We start from the raw sequence: 25,846 nt of genomic DNA on the forward strand, positions 1-25,846 counted from the left end.
CTTACAGTCTATGAGGATGAGGGGGACACAAGAGCTTACAGTCTATGAGGATGATGGGGTGACACAAGAGCTTACAGTCTATGAGGATGAGGGGGTGACACAAGAGCTTACATTCTATGAGGATGAGGGGTGACACAAGAGCTTACAGTCTATGAGGATGAGGGGGTGACACAAGAGCTTACAGTCCATGAGCACAAGAGGTATAAGAGCTTGTATAATGGTCCAGCCATTTTTTATAAGGGGATGGAATAAAACAATTTAATAATTTAAAAAGCTGCTGCTTGAACCAGCCATCAGCCGCCATCTTATATACTAAGTCCATAGTCCATGGAACTGCAGAGAAGCATTTTCCTGATAACAGACAGGAGGAGTACCCAGAATTGGTTTATAAAGAGTTAAAAATGCATGCAGTTATTGCGTTTGATAGACCTGCCTAAATAAATGAGTTTTAAGAGAACGTTTGAAACATTGGGGGTTGGGTATTAGTGTAGACCGAGATAGGGTATTCCAGAGAATTGGTGCAGCTCTAGAGAAGTACTGGATAGTATAAATACAATATAAATTTCGGCCATTCTTTTCCAGTGCTTTATTCCTCTCAATGGAGGAGGTACACTACTGAGCATGTACATAAAGTGCAGCCCCATTTATCTCAACTAAGAGCCTGAAACGGGTGCACAACCTCCATCTGATCAGCCACATGGGGTCTGTGAAGTCTTAGGCTGCGGTCTGCACCCTAGTTAAAGTCGGGATAAGGACACAGAGTAGAGTGGCCCCAGGAGCAGAAGAGGACCTAAGAGAGGTAAGTTCTTGTCAGCGTTGTACTGTTCCCAGGTCCTCTTGTCCTTTCCTGGCACAGCTCTGCTCTGGGTCCTAACACCAGCACGTACAACCAGCGCAGGACATGGAGGAGAGAAGAAGCTGCAGTGTGGAGCCGGGAGCCAGGAAAGGAGAGGACTGACTTATTTATGTCTGCTCTGGGGTCTCCATTATTATTATTATCTGCTCTGGGGTCTCCACCATTGTTGTCTGCTCTCAATGCAAGGTGTTTGTAAAGGTGCAGAGTAACTGCCCCATGTAAGAGCAGCTCTAGGCAAGGAGATACATGAGGCGACTTGGCTGCTGGGTAATATAATAATAATAATGAGAGGATTTTCCTTACCCTGCCCTCTACGGATAAGGGTAGGACAATATGCTTGGCCTTTGTTCACACTGTTCTTGAGGTGACAATTTTTTTTTGCCTTTTTGCTTCTCATTTTTAAAAATAAATGAAAAATCTTGGCTTATGGGCGGTGACATAAAAGCTCAGCGCGAGTTCATTAGTGTGAGAAGCCGAATGAATAATGGAGAGCCCCCCGCAGAGCCCCCATACTGACCTGTTACAGAACAATGGCCCTGCCCCTCACTAATAAGCGCAGCAGCCTTGGAATAACACGGTGCAAAACATTAGACAACCCTGAAGGATAATAGAGTCCTGGGCCCAGTGGAGATACAGGGAGTGATACAGCCAGTACAAGGGAGGGGGGATACAGCCAGGACAAGGGAGGGGGGATACAGCCAGTACAAGGGAGGGGGGATACAGCCAGGACAAGGGAGGAGGGATACAGCCAGGACAAGGGAGGGGGGATACAGCCAGTACAAGGGAGGGGGGATACAGCCAGGACAAGGGAGGGGGGATACAGCCTGGACAAGGGAGGGGGGATACAGCCTGGACAAGGGAGGGGGGTACAGCCTGGACAAGGGAGAGATACAGCCTGGACAAGGGAGGGGGGATACAGCCTGGACAAGGGAGGGGGGATACAGCCAGTACAAGGGAGGGGGGATACAGCCAGGACAAGTGAGGGGGGTACAGCCTGGACAAGGGAGGGGGGATACAGCCAGTACAAGGGAGGGGGGATACAGCCTGGACAAGGGAGGGGAGATACAGCCAGTACAAGGGAGGGGGGATACAGCCTGGACAAGTGAGGGGGGTACAGCCTGGACAAGGGAGGGGGGATACAGCCTGGACAAGGGAGGGGGGATACAGCCTGGCAAGGGAGGGGGGATACAGCCAGGACAAGGGAGGGGGGAAACAGCCAGGACAAGAGAGGGGGGATACAGCCAGGACAAGGGAGGGGGGATACAGCCAGGACAAGGGAGGGGGGATACAGCCTGGACAAGGGAGGGGGATACAGCCTGGACAAGGGAGAGATACAGCGAGGACAAGGGAGGGGGGATACAGCCAGGACAAGGGAGGGGGGATACAGCCTGGACAAGGGAGGGGGGATACAGCCTGGACAAGGGAGGGGGGTACAGCCTGGACAAGGGAGAGATACAGCCTGGACAAGGGAGGGGGGATACAGCCTGGACAAGGGAGGGGGGATACAGCCAGTACAAGGGAGGGGGGATACAGCCAGGACAAGTGAGGGGGGTACAGCCTGGACAAGGGAGGGGGGATACAGCCAGTACAAGGGAGGGGGGATACAGCCTGGACAAGTGAGGGGGGTACAGCCTGGACAAGGGAGGGGGGATACAGCCTGGACAAGGGAGGGGGGATACAGCCTGGCAAGGGAGGGGGGATACAGCCAGGACAAGGGAGGGGGGAAACAGCCAGGACAAGAGAGGGGGGATACAGCCAGGACAAGGGAGGGGGGATACAGCCAGGACAAGGGAGGGGGGATACAGCCAGGACAAGGGAGGGGGGATACAGCCTGGACAAGGGAGGGGGATACAGCCTGGACAAGGGAGAGATACAGCGAGGACAAGGGAGAGATACAGCGAGGACAAGGGAGGGGGGATACAGCCAGTACAAGGGAGGGGGGATACAGCCAAGACAAGGGAGGGGGGGATACAGCCAGGACAAGGGAGGGGATACAGCCAGGTCAAGGGAGGGGATACAGCCAGGTCAAGGGAGGGGGGATACAGCCAGGACAAGGGAGGGGGGATACAGCCAGGACAAGGGAGGGGGGATACAGCCTGGACAAGGGAGGGGGATACAGCCTGGACAAGGGAGGGGGGATACAGCCTGGACAAGGGAGAGATACAGCGAGGACAAGGGAGGGGGGATACAGCCAGTACAAGGGAGGGGGGATACAGCCAGGACAAGGGAGGGGGGATACAGCCTGGACAAGGGAGGGGGGGATACAGCCTGGACAAGGGAGGGGGGATACAGCCAGGACAAGGGAGGGGGGATACAGCCTGGACAAGGGAGGGGGGATAGAGCCAGGACAAGGGAGGGGGGATAGAGCCAGGACAAGGGAGGGGGGATAGAGCCAGGACAAGGGAGGGGGGATACAGCCAGGACAAGGGAGGGGGATACAGCCAGGACAAGGGAGGGGATAGAGCCAGGTCAAGGGAGGGGGGATACAGCCAGGACAAGAGAGGGGGGATACAGCCAGGACAAGGGAGGGGATAGAGCCAGGTCAAGGGAGGGGGGATACAGCCAGGACAAGGGAGGGGGGGGATACAGCCAGGACAAGGGAGGGGGGATACAGCCAGGACAAGGGAGGGGGTACCGCCAGGACAAGGGAGGGGATACAGCCAGGTCAAGGGAGGGGGGATACAGCCAGGACAAGGGAGGGGGTACCGCCAGGACAAGGGAGAGGATACAGCCAGGACAAGGGAGGGGATACAGCCAGGACAAGGGAGGGGGGATACAGCCAGGACAAGGGAGGGGATACAGCCAGGTCAAGGGAGGGGGGATACAGCCTGGACAAGGGAGGGGGGATAGAGCCAGGACAAGGGAGGGGGGATAGAGCCAGGACAAGGGAGGGGGGATAGAGCCAGGACAAGGGAGGGGGGATACAGCCAGGACAAGGGAGGGGGGATACAGCCAGGACAAGGGAGGGGATACAGCCAGGTCAAGGGAGGGGGGGATACAGCCAGGACAAGGGAGGGGAGATACAGCCAGGACAAGGGAGGGGAGATACAGCCAGGACAAGGGAGGGAATAGAGCCAGGACAAGGGAGGGGATACAGCCAGGACAAGGGAGGGGGTACCGCCAGGACAAGGGAGGGGGGATACAGCCAGGACAAGGGAGGGGGGATACAGCCAGGACAAGGGAGGGGGGATACAGCCAGGACAAGGGAGGGGGGATACAGCCAGGACAAGGGAGGGGATAGAGCCAGGTCAAGGGAGGAGATACAGCCAGGACAAGGGAGGGGGGATACAGCCAGGTCAAGGGAGGGGGGATACAGCCTGGACAAGGGAGGGGGGATACAGCCAGGACAAGGGAGGGGGGATACAGCCAGGACAAGGGAGGGGGGATACAGCCAGGACAAAGGAGGGGGGATACAGCCTGGACAAGGGAGGGGGGATACAGCCAGGACAAGGGGAGGGGGGGATACAGCCAAGACAAGGGGAGGGGGGATACAGCCAGGACAAGGGGAGGGGGGGATACAGCCAGGACAAGGGGAGGGGGGGATACAGCCAAGACAAGGGGAGGGGGGATACAGCCAGGACAAGGGAGGGGGGATACAGCCAAGACAAGGGGAGGGGGGGATACCGCCAGGACAAGGGAGGGGGGATACAGCCAAGACAAGGGGAGGGGGGATACAGCCAAGACAAGGGGAGGGGGGATACAGCCAAGACAAGGGGAGGGGGGATACAGCCAGGACAAGGGAGGGGGGATACAGCCAGGACAAGGGGAGGGGGGATACAGCCAAGACAAGGGGAGGGGGGATACAGCCAGGACAAGGAAGGGGGGATAAAGCCTGGACAAGGGGAGGGGGGATACAGCCAGGACAAGGGGAGGGGGGATACAGCCAGGACAAGGGGAGGGGGGATACAGCCAGGACAAGGGGAGGGGGGATACAGCCAGGACAAGGAAGGGGGATAAAGCCTGGACAAGGGGAGGGGGGATACAGCCAAGACAAGGGGAGGGGGGATACAGCCAGGACAAGGAGAGGGGGGATACAGCCAGGACAAGGGGAGGGGGGATACAGCCAGGACAAGGGAGGGGGGATACAGCCAGGACAAGGGAGGGGATACAGCATTGATTTTCCTCTGTACATGTATGCTGCGATGTTACCACTCCACCCAAGGGATGAGGTGACTGGTCGGGAGTTTGCTCCTCTCATTTCTGTAATATTATTTTTGGGGGTTTATCTGCACTACTGATGTTCATGGTTCTATTATGTTCTCCCCTGAGGAGGAGGTTTGCTGTTTGTACGTTGTTATGTTTTTAAAAAAAAATTGAAAATAAAGTCTAAAGGAAATGTTTAACAGAAGATCTGTGACAATGTTACATTTTGTACATCCTCATCCTCAGAACACAACGTAGCAATGAATAAGCGCCATGCTGGAGGCTGCTCCATCCATTAGGATAAATCAGACTCCATGCTGTGAGCGTGACACCCGGGATCAACACATCTGATCAGCATCAATACAGAGGACAGCAACCAACATACCGCCAAGTAACCAGTGATACCCGTACACTACATATCACATCAGTGATCTCATGTGTAGCCCAAACAACATCAACAGTACTGCTAGAAGAGACTCTGCCCTCCCTGCACCGCCGTGCTAGATATATTTTTGTACATAGGGGGCAGTATTATAGTAGTTATATCCTTGTACATAGGGGGCAGTATTATAGTAGTTATATCCTTGTACATAGGGGGCAGTATTATAGTAGTTATATTCTTGTACATAGGGAGTAGTATTATAGTAGTTATATTCTTGTACATAGGGGGCAGTATTATAGTAGTTATATTCCTGTACATAGGGGGCAGTATTATAGTAGTTATATTCTTGTACATAGGGGGCAGTATTATAGTAGTTATATTCTTGTACATAGGGGGCAGTATTATAGTAGTTATATTCTTGTACATAGGGAGCAGTATTATAGTAGTTATATTCCTGTACATAGAGGGCAGTATTATAGTAGTTATATTCTTGTACATAGGGGACAGTATTATAGTAGTTATATTCTTGTACATAGGGGCAGTATTATAGTAGTTATATTCTTGTACATAGGGGGCAGTATTATAGTAGTTATATTCTTGTACATAGGGGACAGTATTATAGTAGTTATATTCTTGTACATAGGGGGCAGTATTATAGTAGTTATATTCCTGTACATAGGGGGCAGTGTTATAGTAGTTATATTCCTGTACATAGGGGGCAGTATTATAGTAGTTATATTCCTGTACATAGGGGGGTAGTATTATAGTAGTTATATTCTTGTACATAGGGGGCAGTATTATAGTAGTTATATTCTTGTACATAGGGGGCAGTATTATAGTAGTTATATTCCTGTACATAGGGGGCAGTATTATAGTAGTTATATTCCTGTACATAGGGGGCAGTATTATAGTAGTTATATTCCTGTACATAGGGGGCAGTATTATAGTAGTAATATTCTTGTACATAGGGAGCAGTATTATAGTAGTTATATTCCTGTACATAGGGGGGTAGTATTATAGTAGTTATATTCTTGTACATAGGGGGCAGTATTATAGTAGTTATTTTCTTGTACATAGGGGGGTAGTATTATAGTAGTTATATTCTTGTACATAGGGGGGTAGTATTATAGTAGTTATATTCTTGTACATAGGGGGCAGTATTATAGTAGTTATATTCCTGTACATAGGGGGGTAGTATTATAGTAGTTATATTCTTGTACATAGGGGGCAGTATTATAGTAGTTATATTCTTGTACATAGGGGGCAGTATTATAGTAGTTATATTCTTGTACACAGGGGGCAGTATTATAGTAGTTATATTCTTGTACATAGGGGGCAGTATTATAGTGGTTATTTTTTTGTACATAGGGGGCAGTATTATAGTAGTTATATTCTTTTACATAGGGGGCAGTATTATAGTAGTTATATTCTTGTACATAGGGGGCAGTATTATAGTAGTTATATTCTTGTACATAGGGGGCAGTATTATAGTAGTTATATTCTTGTACATAGGGGCAGTATTATAGTAGTTATATTCTTGTACATAGGGGCAGTATTATAGTAGTTATATTCTTGTACATAGGGGGCAGTATTATAGTAGTTATATTCTTGTACATAGGGGGCAGTATTATAGTAGTTATATTCTTGTACATAGGGGGCAGTATTATAGTAGTTATATTTGCACCTGGTGTAGTAGTCCAGTTACCAATAAGTATAGTCCCATCTGATCTATTTATTTTAGTGGTATATTGGAGGATTTGTTTCTGCTGCAGTATTTCTCTATTTATTACATAGATAATACTGCATGTGATGGATGTTTTGGAGCCTTGTGTATGCAGGATGTGGATATTACATTGCATTGTGTCCTGGAGCTGGGGGAAGCCATGCACTAGTAAAGAGGATGATGATTCCAATGAGACTTTCCGGTGTCTGGTAAGTATCCCCCTCCCTCCTCAGGCTCTGCCCCTCCACCCCCTCCCTCTCTCCAGCTGCCTGCGTCATTGCCCCCAGCAGGTGACGTTGCAGACGGGGAGGGAGCTGTCCACAGTACATAGTGCTGAAACTGCAGCCGCAGGAACTGGCAGCACCGTGCCTAATGCTAAGCCCAGCTCTGCCACCCAGAGTCCCTGCTTCCCAAGCCTCATACTGGAATATCAGCACTCCCATCATCCTGGAGAAGACTCGCCCCTGCCTATGGTGAGATCACAAGACTGAGCCCTTCCGCAAGAATTCTTCCTCGTCAATCCCAGGGAGGTAGCAACAGCAGCAGCGGAGTCTTCAGCAAATTACACCTCAGCATCAGCAGAGCTGGGCAGCCCTGGCACCACAGCGAGGGAGCGCCCTGGACATGGTGGCATGCCATGCCAACACAAGAGCGCACAATCAGCAGGGATGATCCTGAGCTGGATGGGGGCATCCTGTTCCCTGGCATTGAGGTGGGGTAGTGGCACAGTCTATGCAGTATGATTGCCCGCTATTAGGAATGGATGAGACACATTAGAATTTTCTTCCCCTTCTTCTACAACCTCTTGTTTTCTAGCAGACCTTAGGGTGGTGCAAGCAGATGTCCTCCAGTCTAGAAAACTGTTAAGCAATTTCCCCATTTTTGGTTCAAAGCAGATTCCAGGATGTTACAGAAACCCCTTTTATTCCTCGTTTGGATACGAAGTGAAAGTTGATGAAGTTGCTTTTTGATAATTGATAATTTTTTAAGTTTTTCTGTCTACTTTTTACAATTCTCCATGGGATTAGGGCTTTTGGTTAAGAAGTCATCACCTTTTTCTAGCACCCCACATTTTCTACCAGCGCCCCCTATTGTTAGACCGCCCCCCTCTTCCAGGAAGGGAAGCACAATCCGGTGAGCACAATCCTACAAGGTAACATCAGAGCACACTTCAGGCCTCTGACCTGGGTCTGGCACTTTTCCCCCTTATATTTGGAGTGAAAAGCCTGCACATGTTCTTGAGAACCGTCCTGCTTTTATGGTGCTGTGGATTATTGGGTCCAAGACAGATGTTGCGCCATCAGGGTCTCCTCAAGTGCCGATGCCGCATGCTTTTCAATGACTTGAAGGTCTTATTACTCCGGCGCCCTCCGCAGACGCATAGTTTGCCCATGAACAGTACAGAATGTGAGGTGGGCGCCGGAGGTGGCCTGGCGGCCAACAACAACACATTGACAGCATTGGGGCGATCCTGGAGGGTGCCTGCGGGTGGGACAACTCCTGCAGAAGAGGACTGGTGTTATCCAGCTATGGCCCCTGGACTCCAGCACCAGCCCATGTCCATGGTCAGCAGCACCTCCTCAGATGAGTTCTGCAAAGCAAAGGCGGAGGATAGATTCTCTCTGGGCAGCCTGGATAGTGGCATGAGGACCCCTCTATGCAGGATCTGCTTCCAAGGACCTGAACAGGTAAGTCCTTATTTGATGTGCACTCTGCTTGTTGTCCTTAACCTGGTTCCAAATCTCAACCTCAAGTGGTTTTAGGAAGCAAATCTGTGTAGATAAACCTTTGGCTGTTGTATTTGATATTAGATATACTGGACGCCCACTGGTACCAGATCCTGAATGAGTACGTGTTACCTTGTCTGACACTATGATGACCACAATTTTGGTTTAACTCAAGAGGAAAACTGAAAGGTCGGAATAGTTTGCAATTTTTTGGAACACAAAAAAAGTTTGTTATTGGTCTAGTTGGACTCTAGTTGTGTATGAAAGGTTAGTAGTAAAGAATATTAAGGGATATATTTCCCTGTTGAATTGTGGTAGATTCATCTGATGAGGTCAGGGATCGGACCTTTGCCCTTGTCCCTCTATTTCCGATGTGACCTCCGGGGACACGGTTTAACTTGAGTTGTTCTCCATTTGCTCCATTGCCCACATTCACCTGTTATTGACTTCCCTCCTCCACTAGAACCACAACAAGAGGCATTGGACCCAAGAGTCATTCCACCCTATTTGGGAAAAGGGTCTGACTAGTTCGCTAAAAACATCCTATCTAGTAGTGAGAACCACCCTCAGAATTGGTGTTATTGTCCCTGGCCAGTTCACTATAAATAAAGCTATATAGTTGCACAACGTATTGCATCAATTCCTTACAGTCCTTCTCTGCTTGCCCTCAGTGACTGGAACATCCTTGTTTACAATCCAAAATCTGTCCTGACCCAGTTCTGCTGCTTACACCAGGGTCCTACAACCGTGTGGACAGAAGCGGTTCCATTCACTGACATGACAGTGATATTATTGAATGAGTTGCTGAAATCCTGAATGTATTAGAACATTATATAACAGAGAAATACATTTTAACAACACTGACACATTTATTTAATAGATCTACACCTACTAATATTTCCCGTGTTTCCGCTGTATATTATTTCTCCTTTCTGTCAGTAAATACACACATTTCTATTCCCATATGGCACATTCTAAAAACCTTTCCTATTGGTTACAATGTATCATTGCAGACAATAACCATGAGCTCACATTTCCACAATAGCTTTAAAAATTCCTCATGTGAACATCATTCTGTAAGTTAATTGGGTTTGTCCTAGGCTTCTTTGTTATCTCTAATCCATATGATATGGGATAACAAAGCTTATGGGTGTGGGTTCAACCAATGATCAGGAGACTGAGGGTCCCATCTATCCCATGGAAAGGGAATAATGGGTCATTTTTGGACAACCCCTTTATGTGCTCTTTAAAGCATTTTTGGTTAAAAACAAGGGCATTGGAAGCTAAAAGAAGAGCAGATCCTACCAGACGGGGCCCGCGCACCAGTATGTCCCTCATCTTTGGGGTAGATTTCCTTAAAAAGGGAACATGTCACCAGGGACCTCATTTTCACTTAAAACTACTAAGGTTACAGAAGCCCATGACACCTGCAGTGCAAAAATGCCTCTCTGGCTTTTATAGGCATTTGCATTTCAATATAAATGTGCGTAATAATTTGCCTTGCACCATGACAGAATCCTCTGTGTAGTCCCAGGGGTTGGGCTTTGGTTTGGATGCATTTAAAAAAATCAACATGTGACTTGTCTGTGTTACTCATTGCTCAGCCCCCACCTTTGTGCTCCTGTACAGCCCCTCCCTCCTGCAACTTCTCGGAGGCCACAGCCTGGTGAGCTGACATCAATGGGAGGAGCTGTACAGGAGCACAAAGGTGGGGGCTGAGAGCTGAGGAGTCTGCAGCACAGACAAGTCACATGTTGTTTTTTGAAATGCATCCACACCAAAGCCCTACCCCAGGGACTACACAGAGGTAAGTTATAACAATTATATTGTACTGCAAATGCTTAGAAAAGAAAGAAAGGCAGATATGCAATGCAGGTGTAATGGACTTCTGTAACCTGTCCTTAGTGAAAACGAGGTCCCTGGTGTCAGGTTCCCTTTACAGTCAGTATTTTTACACCTCTTCTATGTTCTGGACTGGCTCCTACCCCTATTACTCCTCGCTCCATGTCAACAGCCCCTGGACACTACACAGGCTTGTGTACTCCTCTACTGCTGTACATTCTGCAGAGGAGGGCAAAGTAGACAATTGGAGACAGGATTCCTCCACAACCAACCGGTTCATTCCCCTCCATGGACCTTCTGTCTGCCATAGCAAAACACCACCACTCTGCTCTCCTCCTTCTTGCCTTTGACACTGTTGACCATTCAGTCCTGCTGCAGACACTATGTTCCCTTAGCCGGCTCTCCCCTTATACCTCTACAACTGGATGTTCGTGTCTATCACTATCACACCTCTTCTTCTAGAACCCCCCAGAACCCCCACCCCCCACAATAAAACATTGGATATGGATTTCAATACCACTCCTATGCAGATGAAATGCAGATCTATATTTCTGGTCCAGATATATCCTCTTTTCTAGGATTCCAGAGTGTCTACATCCTGGAATTCTATATTCTATCCTATATCCAGCCATATCCTCCTCTTCCCTTCCTGTTTTCTATTAACACTAATAAAATCAAACTAATTTTTCCTCCACCTAACATTTCCCTCCCACCAGACCTCACCGTCACAATTCATGGCTCCAGACTCTCCCCGGTCCCAGTATTCCACTGCCTCTCCTCTCTGCTGCCGACTCCTCTCTGTTGCCCGGCTCATCCCTCTGTCTCCTGGCTTCTCCTCTCTTCTGCCCGGCTCATCCCTCTGTCTCCTGGCTTCTCCTCTGCCTCTCCTCTCTGCTGCCCGGCTCATCCCTCTGTCTCCTGGCTTATCCTCTGCCTCTCCTCTCTGGTGCCCGGCTCATCCCTCTGTCTCCTGGCTTCTCCTCTGCTTCTCCTCTCTGCTGCCGACTCCTCTCTCTGTCTCCTGGCTTCTCCTCTGCCTCTCCTCTCTTTTGCCCGGCTCATCTCTCTGTCTCCTGGCTTCTCCTCTGCCTCTCCTCTCTTTTGCCCGGCTCATCCCTCTGTCTCCTGGCTTCTCCTCTGCCTCTCCTCTCTTCTGCCCGGCTCATCCCTCTGTCTCCTGGCTTTTCCTCTGATTCTCCTCTCTGCTGCCCGGCTCATCCCTCTGTCTCCTGGCTTCTCCTCTGCCTCTCCTCTCTGCTGCCCGGCTCATCCCTCTGTCTCCTGGCTTCTCCTCTGCCTCTCCTCTTTGCTGCCCGGCTCATCCCTCTGTCTCCTGGCTTCTCCTCTGCTTCTCCTCTCTGCTGCCCAGCTCATTCCTCTGCCTCCTGGCTTCTCCTCTGCCGCTCCTCTCTGCTGCCCGGCTCATCCCTCTGCCTCCTGGCTTCTCCTCTGCTTCTCCTCTCTGCTGTCTGGCTCATCTATATGTCTCCTGGCTTCTCCTCTGCCTCTCCTCTCTGCTGCCCGGCTCATCCCTCTGTCTCCTGGCTTCTCCTCTGCCTCTCCTCTCTGCTGCCCGGCTCATCCCTCTGTCTCCTGGCTTCTCCTCTGCTTCTCCTCTCTGCTGCCCGGCTCATCCCTCTGTCTCCTGGCTTCTCCTCTGCTTCTCCTCTCTGCTGCCCGGCTCATCCCTCTGTCTCCTGGCTTCTCCTCTGCTTCTCCTCTCTGCTGCCCGGCTCATCCCTCTGTCTCCTGGCTTCTCCTCTGCCTCTCCTCTCTGCTGCCCGGCTCATCCCTCTGTCTCCTGGCTTCTCCTCTGCCTCTCCTCTCTGCTGCCCGGCTCATCCCTCTATCTCCTGGCTTCTCCTCTGCCTCTCCTCTCTGCTGCCCGGCTCATCCCTCTGTCTCCTGGCTTCTCCTCTGCCTCTCCTCTCTGCTGCCCGGCTCATCCCTCTGTCTCCTGGCTTCTCCTCTGCTTCTCCTCTCTGCTGCCCGGCTCATCCCTCTGTCTCCTGGCTTCTCCTCTGCCTCTCCTCTCTGCTGCCCGGCTCATCCCTCTGTCTCCTGGCTTCTCCTCTGCCTCTCCTCTCTGCTGCCCGGCTCATCCCTCTGTCTCCTGGCTTCTCCTCTGCCTCTCCTCTCTGCTGCCCGGCTCATCCCTCTGTCTCCTGCCTTCTCCTCTGCTTCTCCTCTCTGCTGCCCGGCTCATCCCTCTGTCTCCTGGCTTCTCCTCTGCCTCTCCTCTCTGCTGCCCGGCTCATCCCTCTGTCTCCTGGCTTCTCCTCTGCTTCTCCTCTCTGCTGCCCGGCTCATCCCTCTGTCTCCTGGCTTCTCCTCTGCCTCTCCTCTCTGCTGCCCGGCTCATCCCTCTGTCTCCTGGCTTCTCCTCTGCCTCTCCTCTCTGCTGCCCGGCTCATCTATATGTCTCCTGGCTTCTCCTCTGCCTCTCCTCTCTGCTGCCCGGCTCACTCCTCTGCCTCTCTGCCAGTCTTTCCACTGGTTACCCATTGTACAAAAATTCTATTTAAAATACTAACCATGACCTTTAAAGCCATCTATAACCTGTCCCCTCCATACACCTCTGCCGTAATCAGCCAATACCGGCCCACATATAATCTCAGTTCCTTACAGGACCTTCAGCTTCTCCCTTTTACCATCCACTCCTCTCACAACCATCTTCAGGACATCTTCTGCGCTTCCCCCATAAGTATAATGTATGTGAACCCCTTACTGAATAGACAGCACCTCCTACAGACAGTATAGATATTTGCACAACTATTTGAAACTAGTAAGATTTTTTTTTTCATACTGTGGTGTAGGACTTCCCCATGTTAGAGAGGATTGTCTGCACTGATACATTGTAACAACCCGCTGACTTGTTGGACCAGGTCAGGGAACATTTTTTGCCTCTTTTGCAACTATAGAAAGTTTCATTTACTGACAGAAAATGGAAATGTAAAAGAAACTACTTGGGACATAGCGACATGCGGTGGCTGACTTTCAATCTCAGTGATTTGCAGCCCTTCGGCCGCTCTATTATCTGGTAACCTAATAAATCTGTGCAATATAGGAAAAGATTGTACAGAAAGAAGAGCCATGATGCATCTCCATGTGGCTATACCCTTCAAGGGCTTGTCCAAAGTTTTATTGTTACCCCCCTAACAATCTAATCAATGGTGGTCTGATTGCTGGGACCCCCACCAGTCATTCCTTCTAATTGATGGATCCATTCAATATCAGTTATCACTTATCCTCAGAGATAACAATCTGATCGGTGAGGGTCTGACTGATCCTGTTTCCACTAAAGGATACAGCGGCAGCTCTCCAGCGCTCTCTTCCATCATCTATAGGAGAGAGGCTCTTAGCTATTAGACGGAGCCGCGGTGCTGGCAAAGTACACATGTGGCTGCTACAAATAGTAGATGTTGGGGGGAGCTGAAGGTCGGACCCTCACACAATCTGATACTGATGACCTGATTGATGAGTAGACAACTGTCAACAACCTAATCCTGGAGACACCACTTTCTTATTTTCCCTCTATCCAGATTCTGTGCTGCTAGGGAAGTGGTAAGTGAGACGACCCACCTGGAAATCTTCTCCTATGTTATAGAATAACACCTTCTAGATGGGGTGTCAAAGGAGTGTGAACGCACTTGTCATGCAGCCCCCCCTCCCCCACGGTCTATCGAATTTTATAGCAGTGTCCTATAGGATGAAAGCCTCATATTCTGATCCTGGGACATGATCATTACATAGTACAGGACTCATGAAGCAACTGCTTAATGCAGGACATACTAGGAAAGCTAAGGATGGAATCTTAGAATGGAACAATCAGTTATGGACACTATGGGGGTCCGAATCGCTATTTTTCGTCGGGTTTCCCAAAAATTGCCATTTTGCGCCGTATTGCCCCTGTTTTTATGTGCACGTGATCGGATTGTGGTGCATCGGCGCCGGCATGCATGCGACGGAAATTCGGAAAAAAAACGCTGAATTTATCCTAGGTCCACACCTCCACATCCCCCGGTAAATATCACAGCCAAGACCGGCGCACAGTGAGTTTGTCTCTGCATTTCAGCCTTTCCAGCACAGAGGATTTATTTGCACTTTTGTGCTCTCATCATTATATACCCTCGGGCTGGACTGTCTGACAGCTATTTTGCTTACATCTTTTTCACTCACAGACGCATGCTCGGCGTTTACTTTCATTGTTTTGGTGGGATGGTTTTGTGAGGCCTAGGTCTGGTTTAACCCGACATTATCAGGTGCCGGGCACCAGTGGATTTTGTATATATGGGTGCACTAGGGTGCATTCCCTTTTAAATGATTTTATGATAGTCTTGTCTTGTTGATGTTTGTCCTTTGTCCAAATAATTTCAATAAAGTATTCTTTGTTCATTAGCTACTCTACACATGTTGTTTGCGCTTTTTCTAAAAAACGCTGAATTAACGCTGCACCCAGGATAGGAAGGCAAACTCCGGCAGACTTCCAGCGACACCTGGTGGACATCAACACCTGGTGAATCGCCGGAAGACCCGAATGCTTGACGGAGAACGCACCGCTGGACCGGGTAAGTAAATCTGCCCCTATGGGGCTCATTTACTAAGGGTCCGTCAGACGCATTTTCGTCCGGTTTACAGACGATTTCAGTTTTGCATCAAATTGCTCCGGGATTTTGGTGCACGCAATCGGATTCTGGCTTATCGGCGCCGGCTTGCACACGACAGAAATCGCGGGCGTGGCCGTCGGGCAACCCGTCGGATTCGGACAACACGCAAGATTTAACATTTAGAATTTTGTTGCAAGACACGCACTTACAAGCACCGGGAAGAAGAAGGTGAACTCTGGTGAACCTCGGAGCTGAAGCAACGGATGCAGGAACTCGGACGCACGATCTTAGTGAATTCGGCAGACCCAAATCCGGACAACGCACCACGGGATCGCGACAGGACCGGGTAAGTAAATCTGTCCCTATGACAGTTCTGCCTGGTTGGTTCTTGTTGTCCGACGCTATGAATTCTAGAACTACTTACAATATCTGCTCTGATGTGTCGATAAGAAATAAAGCGTCCGAAATAAATAAGTGAAGACCTGTGCAAGCCATCGGAATAAATATTTCATGGCATGTAGATCGCGGGCAGCAGAGACTCCAGAAGATTTCATGGTTTTGTTAATAACCTCTGAGCTGCTGCAAATTGAGAGGAGCTGAGAGACATCCTGACGGCGGCGGTGTAACTACAAGTCCCATCATGGCCACACTGCTGACCACTGGAGGAGGATGTATGGTTCCACAAATCCTACAGAACTTTTTCATTAAAACAAAGCATTGTATTATGCTCAGAATCTTATAGGATGAACTGGAGAGATGTGTAAGCAGACTTTTGTGTATGTTGTTAGTATCGGCAGGACTGTGATATATGGACTTATTTTCCAGGATTGTAGCTTCTCCAGCTGCAATGATGGTGTGTCCTCACACTTCTGTGCACTCTGCAGCCGGAGTTAGGTATGGTCCCTGAAAAGATGTGTGATCATATTTTTGTGTATCTTGTTGTAGCAGCAGGCCAGGGTCTGGAGCAGGCAGGGCGGCTATGGAGAAGGCAAAGGTCTGTTGAAGGTGAGTTGCTTGCACAGGCAAGGGTCTGGAGCAGGTGAAGGTCTAGAGAAGGAGAGAGTATGGAGTAGAGGAGGACCTGGTGAGGTGCTGAATCAGGGGAAGGTCTTGAGCAGGCGGGGGTTTGGACCAGCGAGCGTCTGGAACAGAGAAGGGTCTGTAGCAGGTGGGAGTATGGAGCAGGTGAGGGTCTTGGAGCAGGTGAGTGTCTTGGAGCAGGTGAGGGTCTTGGAGCAGGAGAGGGTCTGGAGCAGGAGAGGGTCTGGAGCAGGAGAGGGTCTGGAGCAGGAGAGGGTCTGAAGCAGGTGAGGGTCTGGAGCAGGTGAGGGTCTGGAGCAGGTGAGGGTCTGGAGCAGGTGAGGGTCTGGAGCAGGTGAGGGTCTTGAGCAGGTGAGGGTCTGGAGCAGGTGAGAGTATGGAGCAGGTGAGGGTCTCGAGCAGGTGAGGGTCTTGAGCAGGTGAGGGTCTTGAGCAGGTGAGGGTCTTGAGCAGGTGGGGGTCTGGAGCAGGTAAGAGGCTGGAGCAGGAGAGGACCTTGAGCAGGAGAGGGTCTGGAGCAGGAGAGGGTCTGGAGCAGGAGAGGGTCTTGAGCAGGTGAGGGTCTGGAGCAGGTGAGGGTCTGGAGCAGGTTAGGGTCCGGAGCAGGATAGGGTCTTGAGCAGGTGAGGGTCTGGATCATGTGAGAGTGTGGAGCAGGTAAGAGTTTGGAGCAGAAGAGGGCCTGGAGCAGGAGAGGGCCTGGAGCAGGAGAGGGCCTGGAGCAGGAGAGGGCCTGGAGCAGGAGAGGGCCTGGAGCAGGAGAGGGTCTGGAGCAGGAGAGGGTCTGGAGCAGATGAGGGTCTGCATGCTGCAGCCATGTTCTCTATGCTACAGTGCAGCATGCCGTGTATTAAGATGACTCACTCAGAACAGCAGCAATTAAATTGCCATCGCCGAGGAACATTCGGAGAAATCGGGAATGTGGAAATATCGCTCCGCGCTTTACAGAATAAACGTCTTTTAATAATTAAAGGAAATGATGAAACATAATTAAATTATTTATATTGTAATCAAAATACTAACAATCGAGCTGCGTCTTCACAGGTTCACACTCTTGTGTTGTTGTCGGGGATCCATTCATATGGCTGTTACATTACCGGCCTATAGGGCTGGGGGTCTCATGATCCCCTACTACTAGCCCCTATTATATCAAATGTCATGATGGCAGCATGGGGCGGAGAGCCAGGCCTCGAATGGTGGCTGCCATTACATCACAGGCAGTTCTAATCTATCAATCACCGCACTCCAAAATGCAGAACTGTTCTGTTTACAGGAACATATGAGGGCTTGTTTTTTTGCAGGACGAACTGCACTTCCTAATGGCACTACTTAATATTCCATGCAATGTTCTGGGAAGCCCCAAACCCTCTCCAACAACCAAACACTGTACATGTACATTGCTTAGAGTTAAGAGGAGGAAAGAAGCGGAAAAAAAAGGAGGGTAAAAAAAAGGAAGAAAGATGAAAGCCGGAAGGAAGGAATTGAAAAGTGAACGGTAAAAAAGGAGGAAAAGGAAGAAGAGAGGAAAGGAAACAGAAGTACATGGAAGGATTAAAATAGGGAAAGAATTTGAGAAAAAAATAGGAAAAGAATTTGAGAAAAAAAGCAAGGGAGATGAAAGGATGATAAAAACAGGGAAAGATGGAGTAAAGGTAAGAAAATAGGTAAATTCTACCTAGCCAGTCCATGACACAGGGATTGCAGGGCCCGCACCAAGCTCCCACCGACCTGCATCCGCACCAAGCTCCCACCCTGCATCTGCACCACACTCCCGCCCAACCTGTGCATGCACCACTAACTTCCACCCGACCTGTGCCCACACCACCTGTGCCCATGCCAAGCTCCTGTCTGACCTGCTCCAGCACCAAGCTCCCGCCTGACGTGTATCCGCACCAAGCTTCCACCTCACCTGCATCTCCACCAAGCTCCCGCCCCACGTGCATCTTCACCGGGCTCTTGCCCCACCTGCATCCACACTAAGCTCCCGCCCGACCTAAATCTCCACCAAGCTCCCACCTGATCTGCATCCGCACCAACCCCAGACCGACCTGCAGCCAGCGAAGCTCCCCCCCTGTGACCGCATCAGCTCCTGCCCGACCAGCATCCGCAATAAGCTTCCGCCCCAGTTGCATCCACAACAAGCTCCCGCCCCAGTTGCATCCACAACAAGCTCCCGCCCCACCTGCATCCGCACCAAACTCCAGTAAACACAATAATCAGAGCTGTGTGTTATAATGAGTCGCGCACCTCTGTGTCCATGGTCAGATTTCAGATCACTAGTAGTAAACATAGAAGCTTCCATAGAATGACAGAAAGCAGAGATCTTGAAAATTGTGGAGAATTAAAACAGAAAATATATTGGAAAATTGTATAATGCCCCTTCCCCCTTCCCAGCCGTAACACTCCCAAAGTGAAGCTGGCGGGGATGGGGAGATTTATGTGGCATAATGAATCTCCTCCATTGTGCTGGAGGATTGTGCTACATTGTTACTTTATTATGATTATTATTCTACTGTTACTACTATTGTACTAGTGTTACTATTTCACTTTTGGATACTATAAATATAGGAATATAAGTTACCTTCCCGGCCCTGCCCCATTAGATGTTCCTTTACAGGGGTGCAAAGGTGGTGGTCACACCCTAGAAGCCTTTGGGGAATACTGCATCTCAGTACGGCCCAAACCAAATGTTTTTCTTTATTTACTTGCTGACTTTTTACAAAATTTCTTACTTATTTTTGGGTGCACAAGTTGCATAAGTATAACTGTACATAGGTTGTGGTCCTTGCTGGTCTTGTGAATGGTGACAGTGACAGCGTCTCTCTGTTTACTACGGCTCAGTGTGACAACAAGTGATGACCCAGGATGCATTGCTGTGTGCTGTCTCCGCCAGGACCCTGTAATCCATTTAATTCTCCCTATTTATATCTATTCCAACGCCTGCCCTCTGCACCGACGAGATATCAGCCTGTTCAATAGCTGCGCCGCTCTGCTCTGTGTCGCTCTCTATCCTCTTTTGGATCCCAAACACGGCTATGATAGCTTCTCCTAATCTCCTTTTCTTCTGGGCTAAACATGTCCACAGCGTCTAATCCCTCCTCATAGCGTCCGCTGCTCTCCAAGAGGTAATTCTCCTGTTATAAGCAGCAGCAAGCCCTCCCCCGGGACTCACAGGGTTCAGTGCATTGATGGAGTCATTGGGAATACAGTCACTGGGGGTTACTCCTTGGGGCAGTTCTATGTCTGTTTTTGGAGCTTTGCTGCCCATCACATTCATTACAGTGTGGCCCTTTAATAAATGCTCTTAGGCTCTAATTGCAGTCTAGGTTTTTTTTTTCAATAACTCCCAGCACATCCACCAGCAGGGACTGGAGTGACTAGGTGACATTAGGTGTAATATTCCCAGGTCATGAATCTGGCTGTGCATGGCACTGCCGTACCACTAGTTCTCTGTTTATGACAGATTAATGAAGTGGTGGAAATATTCCTGTGCGACTTTTTAGCAGTTAAAAGTCCCTAAAAACTATGCAGCGCTCATATATACTGGATAGGAGTAGTAGTACTGTGCTGTGTCCATATATACAGGATAAGAGTAGTAGTACTGTGCTGTGTCCATATATACAGGATAAGAGTAGTAGTACTGTGCTGTGCTCATATATACAGGATAGGAGTAGTAGTACTGTGCTGTGCCCATATATACAGGATAGGAGTAGTAGTACTGTGCTGTGCCCATATATACTGGATAGGAGTAGTAGTGCCGTGGTGTGCTCATATATACAGGATAGGAGTAGTAGTACTGTGCTGTGTCCATATATACAGGATAAGAGTAGTAGTACTGTGCTGTGTCCATATATACAGGATAAGAGTAGTAGTACTGTGCTGTGCTCATATATACAGGATAGGAGTAGTAGTACTGTGCTGTGCCCATATATACAGGATTGGAGTAGTAGTACTGTGCTGTGCTCATATATACAGGACAGGAGTAGTAGTACTGTGCTGTGCCCATATATACAGGATAAGAGTAGTAGTACTGTGCTGTGCTCATATATACAGGACAGGAGTAGTAGTACTGTGCTGTGCCCATATATACAGGATAGAAGTAGTAGTACTGTGTTGTGCCCATATATACAGGATAGGAGTAGTAGTACTGTACTGTGCTCCTATATACAGGACAGGAGTAGTAGTACTGTGCTGTGTCCATATATATACAGGATAGGAGTAGTAGTACTGTGCTGTGCTCATATATACAGGATAGGAGGAGTAGTACTGTGCAGTGCCCATATATACAGGATAGGAGTGGTAGTACTGTGCTGTACCCATATATACAGGATAGGAGTAGTAGTACTGTGCTGTGCTCATATATACAGGATATGAGTAGTAGTACTTTGCTGTACCCATTGTAGGAGATTAGCTCCGGGGATCGTCGTCTCCTAAGCAGACGACCAGCACACACAGGGAATTCACACAATGTGAGTAAGGTTAAGACTGGCCTCAGCCAGCTTTATTTGGCAGTACACAAACTCAAAACATAAAAATAATACCTAAGCCTCTCCGGCACTAACTACACATCGAGGTTCCCTACCTCACCAGGTGCTGGCCTACTGCCAGCCACCCCAAAAACACAGTGACAGTTTACTGCCACCGCTCCACAGGCCTTTGCCGTAGCCTGTCTCTTCCACAGGGTGGAGACCAGTGTGAAGTCTGCCCCATGTATTAGTGCAGCCCCTCCAGCTGAAAACTAATCAACTTAATTAGACAGACCCAACTTTTCCAGGTCTGTCTTCTACTCAGCTTTTCATAAGGCAAAATGCACATTTTATGCCCAAAAGCTTCTCTAGTGGCAGCCACCCTGCCACACCATATATACAGGATAGGAGTAGTAGTACTGGGCTGTACCCATAGATACAGGATAGGAGTAGTAGTACTGGGCTGTACCCATATATAAAGGATAGGAGTAGTAGTACTGTGCTATGCCCATATATACAGGATAGGAGTAGTAGTACTGTGCTGTGCCCATATATACAGGATAGGAGCAGTAGTACTGTGCTGTGCTCATATATACAGATTAGGAGTAGTAGTACTGTGCTGTGCACATATATACAGGATAGGAGTAGTAGTACTGTGCTGTGCTCATATATACAGATTAGGAGTAGTAGTACTGTGCTGTGCTCATATATACAGATTAGGAGTAGTAGTACTGTGCTGTGCTCATATATACATAATAGGAGTAGTAGTACTGTGCTGTACCCATATATACAGGATAGGAGTAGTAGTACTGGGCCGTGCTCATATATACAGGATAGGAGTAGTAGTATTGTGCTGTGCCCATATATACAGGATAGGAGCAGTAGTACTGTGCTGTGCTCATATATACAGATTAGGAGTAGTAGTACTGTGCTGTGCACATATATACAGGATAGGAGTAGTAGTACTGTGCTGTGCTCATATATACAGATTAGGAGTAGTAGTACTGTGCTGTGCTCATATATACAGATTAGGAGTAGTAGTACTGTGCTGTGCTCATATATACATAATAGGAGTAGTAGTACTGTGCTGTACCCATATATACAGGATAGGAGTAGTAGTACTGTGTTGTGTCCATATATACATGATAGGGGTAGTAGTACTGTGCTGTGCCCATGTATACAGGATAGGAGTAGTAGTACTGTGCTATGCCCATATACAGGATAGGAGTAGTAGTAATGTGCTTTGCCCATATACAGGATAGGAGTAGTAGTACTGTGCTGTGCCCATATACAGGATAGAAGTAGTAGTACTGTGCTGTGCCCATACATACAGGATATGAGTAGTAGTACTGTGTTGTGTCCATATATACATGATAGTGGTAGTAGTACTGTGCTGTGCCCATGTATACAGGATAGGAGTAGTAGTACTGTGCTGTGCCCATATACAGAATAGGAGTAGTAGTAATGTGCTTTGCCCATATACAGGATAGGAGTAGTAGTACTGTGCTGTGCCCATATATACAGGATAGGAGTAGTAGTACTGTGCTCATATATACAGGATAGGAGTAGTAGTACTGTGCTGTGCCCATATATACAGGATAGGAGTAGTAGTACTGTGCTCATATATACAGGATAGGAGTAGTAGTACTGTGCTGTGCCCATATATACAGGATAGGAGTAGTAGTACTGTGCTGTGCCCATATATACAGGATAGGAGTAGTAGTACTGTGCTGTGCCCATATATACAGGATAGGAGTAGTAGTAATGTGCTATTAGTGCAGTAGTAGTAGTACTAGCAATCAGAGATCTTGTAATGGTGAGAAGTGAAGATATTCTGGTAGCTGAAGAAGTGACAAGTGCTGGTGTTGTGGACGTGGCTGCCCTCCTGATGCTGTCGCATTATCTTCGGCTTTCTCCCCTGGAGAAGGTGCAAGCGTCTGCTTTCCAGCCAGATAATCTGCACTAATGAATCATCCGTAATCTGAGGTCACACACAGTGCAGGGATTCTAGTCTGAGGTCTAAAACATCTGGATCCAGGGCAGTGGCAGTGGCTACCAGAAGTGAGCGGAGGTGAGTGCAGGGACCCCCAGGAACATATCTGCTACAGGGTCCCCATCTACTATCTGCACATTTAGCAACCAGGCTGCAGGGAATTTTGGGCACTGCCACATATGGCTACACCTCTAAGAATGAGCTAAAATCTGCTGCTCTACAATCCGCATGAGAAAGAAAGGGGATTGCACCTGACAGTATTAGTTTAGGGACATTGGGGCTCATTTACTAAGGGTCCGAATTGCGCATTTTCGTCGGGTTTCCCGAATATTTCCGATTTGCGCCGAATTTTGGCATATGCGATCGGATTGTGGCGCATCAGCGTCGGCTTTCACACGACGAGGGGCGTGGCCGTCGGAAAACCCAACGGATTCGGAAAAACTGTGGAATTTTAAAAAATATTGTTTCGCAAGATCAGCACTCACATACACCGGGACGAAGAAGGTGAACTCTGGCGGACTTCAGCGCAGCAGAGACACCTGCTGAATCCCGGCAGACCCGAATCCTTGACGGAGAACGCGCGTGGGATCGCGAATGGACCAGGTAAGTAAATGAGCCCCATTGTCTAATTGATCGAGACTTCTCTGCAGGGAGATCACCAGGTAGCTACCTCTTGGTCCTCGTGCAGTTGATGGTCATCCAAAAGATGTCAGGCAGAGCGTTTTTCTTGTATACTTTTTGTATAGGAAGTGTCCATGGGGTGTGTAGTTATTGTACGTGGAGTGTCCATGGGTTGTGTAGTTATTGTATAGGGAGCGTTCATGGGGTGCGTAGTTATTATATAGGGAGCGTTCATGGGGTGCGTAGTTATTGTATAGGGAGTGTCCATGGGGTGTGTAGTTATTATATAGGGAGTGTCCATGGGGTGTGTAGTTATTATATAGGGAGTGTTCATGGGGTGCATAGTTATTGTATGTGGAGTGTCCATGGGTTGTGGAGTTATTGTATAGGGAGCGTTCATGGGGTGCGTAGTTATTGTATGTGGAGTGTCCATGGGGTGCGTAGTTATTGTATGTGGAGTGTCCATGGGTTGTGGAGTTATTGTATGTGGAGTGTTCATGGGGTGTGTAGATATTATATGTGGAGTGTCCATGGGGTGCATAGTTATTGTATAGGGAATGTTCATGGGGTGTGTAGATATTATATAGGGAGTGTTCATGGTGTGTGTAGTTATTGTATGTGGAGTGTTCATGGTGTGTGTAGTTATTGTATGTGGAGTGTTCATGGGGTGTGTAGTTATTATATGTGGAGTGTCCATGTGGTGTGTAGTTATTGTATGTGGAGTGTTCATGGTGTGTGTAGTTATTGTATGTGGAGTGTTCATGGTGTGTGTAGTTATTGTATGTGGAGTGTTCATGGTGTGTGTAGTTATTGTATGTGGAGTGTTCATGGGGTGTGTAGATATTGTATGTGGAGTGTCCATGGGAGTGTGTAGTTATTATATAGGGAGTGTCCATGGTGTGTGTAGTTATTGTATGTGGAGTGTCCATGGGAGTGTGTAGTTATTATATAGGGAGTGTCCATGGTGTGTGTAGTTATTGTATGTGGAGTGTCCATGGGGTGTGTAGTTATTGTATGTGGAGTGTTCATGGGGTGCGTAGTTATTGTATGTGGAGTGTCTGTGTTCCTATTTATTACACCAGACCAACTTTGCGGTGTCACATAAGGAAGTAGTTGTGTGTAGTGCCTGTACATGCAGGATGAGAGTTCTGTGCATTGTCCTTATATGTAGGACGAGTCCTGTACTGTGCCACTTAATGCTGGTTGTAGTTCTGTGTTCATATATGTAGGATAACATAAGTAAAAGAGTAGTAGTCATTTGCTGTGTGCATATATGCAGGATAAAAGAAACAACACAGCGGAGGGCTGAAAACTATTTTAGTGTCAATATCAAACTTTGTGAGTGGTTTTGCCGGCTGCTGAAAACGCCCTTATTTTAATCTCCTACTGCCCCGGGGTGTTTAGTAAGTGTATACACAAAGTGAGTGTATGAGTGCACATGGTGACGTGTAAGGAGTGGGAATTTAGTGATGTGAGTGTGTACTAAGTGTGTAGTGTAATATAACTGCAGCGCAAAACTAAACAAAGGCAGAAACATCAACCTAAGAAGACGCCACCAGCGACAATATACCGTAAAAAAGCAAAAGACAAAGGGTCTAAGTTCGTGTGTCGTATAAAGTCCACACATCCAAAAATACATGAACTAAAGGACAAAAGAGAAGAAGATGTGTATATGAAACAAACGATAACTTTATTAGATTATACAATGATTAAAAACATCTAAAAAAGCAATAAAAGCTAAACATACTACAAAAAATCCTGCTCTCAGGGTGTAGTATACATATATATCTATATAGACGGTGATATGCTTGTTCGGCTCCAGAAACAACATATCTGTGTTGGTCAATATTATCCCATATAGTGGTGGTGGAGCGAAGGAAGCGTTAATACCAAATAGTTATACAACAGTAATAATACAATACAGATATGATATTACCGTCATGTGAAGGGTCAAAATAACCCAATTGAGAGACAGGAAGAGGAACCCCACGCGTTCCGCCTGATAAACAGGCTTCCCCAGGGGATCTGCCAAGGCGAAGAACACGTTGCTAATTGCATAGAACTAAACACCATGGGGCACATTTACTTACCCGCTCCAGTTGCGATCCCGCGGCGCGTTTTCTGACGAGGATTTGGGTCTGCCGGGATTCACTAAGGTCGTGCACAAGATATCGAGCACTGTTGTTGCTGCGCTGTGGTCCGTCGGAGTTCACTTTCTTCTTCCCGGTGCATGTGAGTGCTTGATCTTGCGACACAAATTGCTTTTTAAATTCCACAGTTTTTCCGAATCCGTCGGGTTGTCTGAAGGCCACGCCCCACGATTTCTGTCGCGTGAAAGCCGGCACCGATCGCCAAAATCCCGGGGCAATTTGCCGCAAATCGGAAATATTCGGGAAACCCGACGAAAGTGCGTCCGACGGACCCTTAGTAAATGAGCCCCCTTGT

General features: G+C 48.5%; 1 protein-coding gene across 1 annotated transcript in view; it reads left to right on the forward strand.

Annotated features, from left to right (window-relative positions):
• The first annotated feature begins 7,361 nt into the window (after positions 1–7,361).
• The window catches only part of MARCHF4 (membrane associated ring-CH-type finger 4), a 60,343-nt gene continuing 41,858 nt past the window's right edge, over positions 7,362–25,846 (forward strand). Inside the window, exon 1 of the mRNA XM_072121998.1 lies at positions 7,362–8,792. Within this exon, the coding sequence (XP_071978099.1) occupies positions 8,337–8,792 (456 nt within the window). The 5' untranslated portion in view covers positions 7,362–8,336. The remainder of the gene's footprint in view (positions 8,793–25,846) is intronic.

This window comes from Engystomops pustulosus, chromosome 8 (assembly GCF_040894005.1).
Source record: "Engystomops pustulosus chromosome 8, aEngPut4.maternal, whole genome shotgun sequence".
NCBI classification, from domain to species: domain Eukaryota; kingdom Metazoa; phylum Chordata; class Amphibia; order Anura; family Leptodactylidae; genus Engystomops; species Engystomops pustulosus.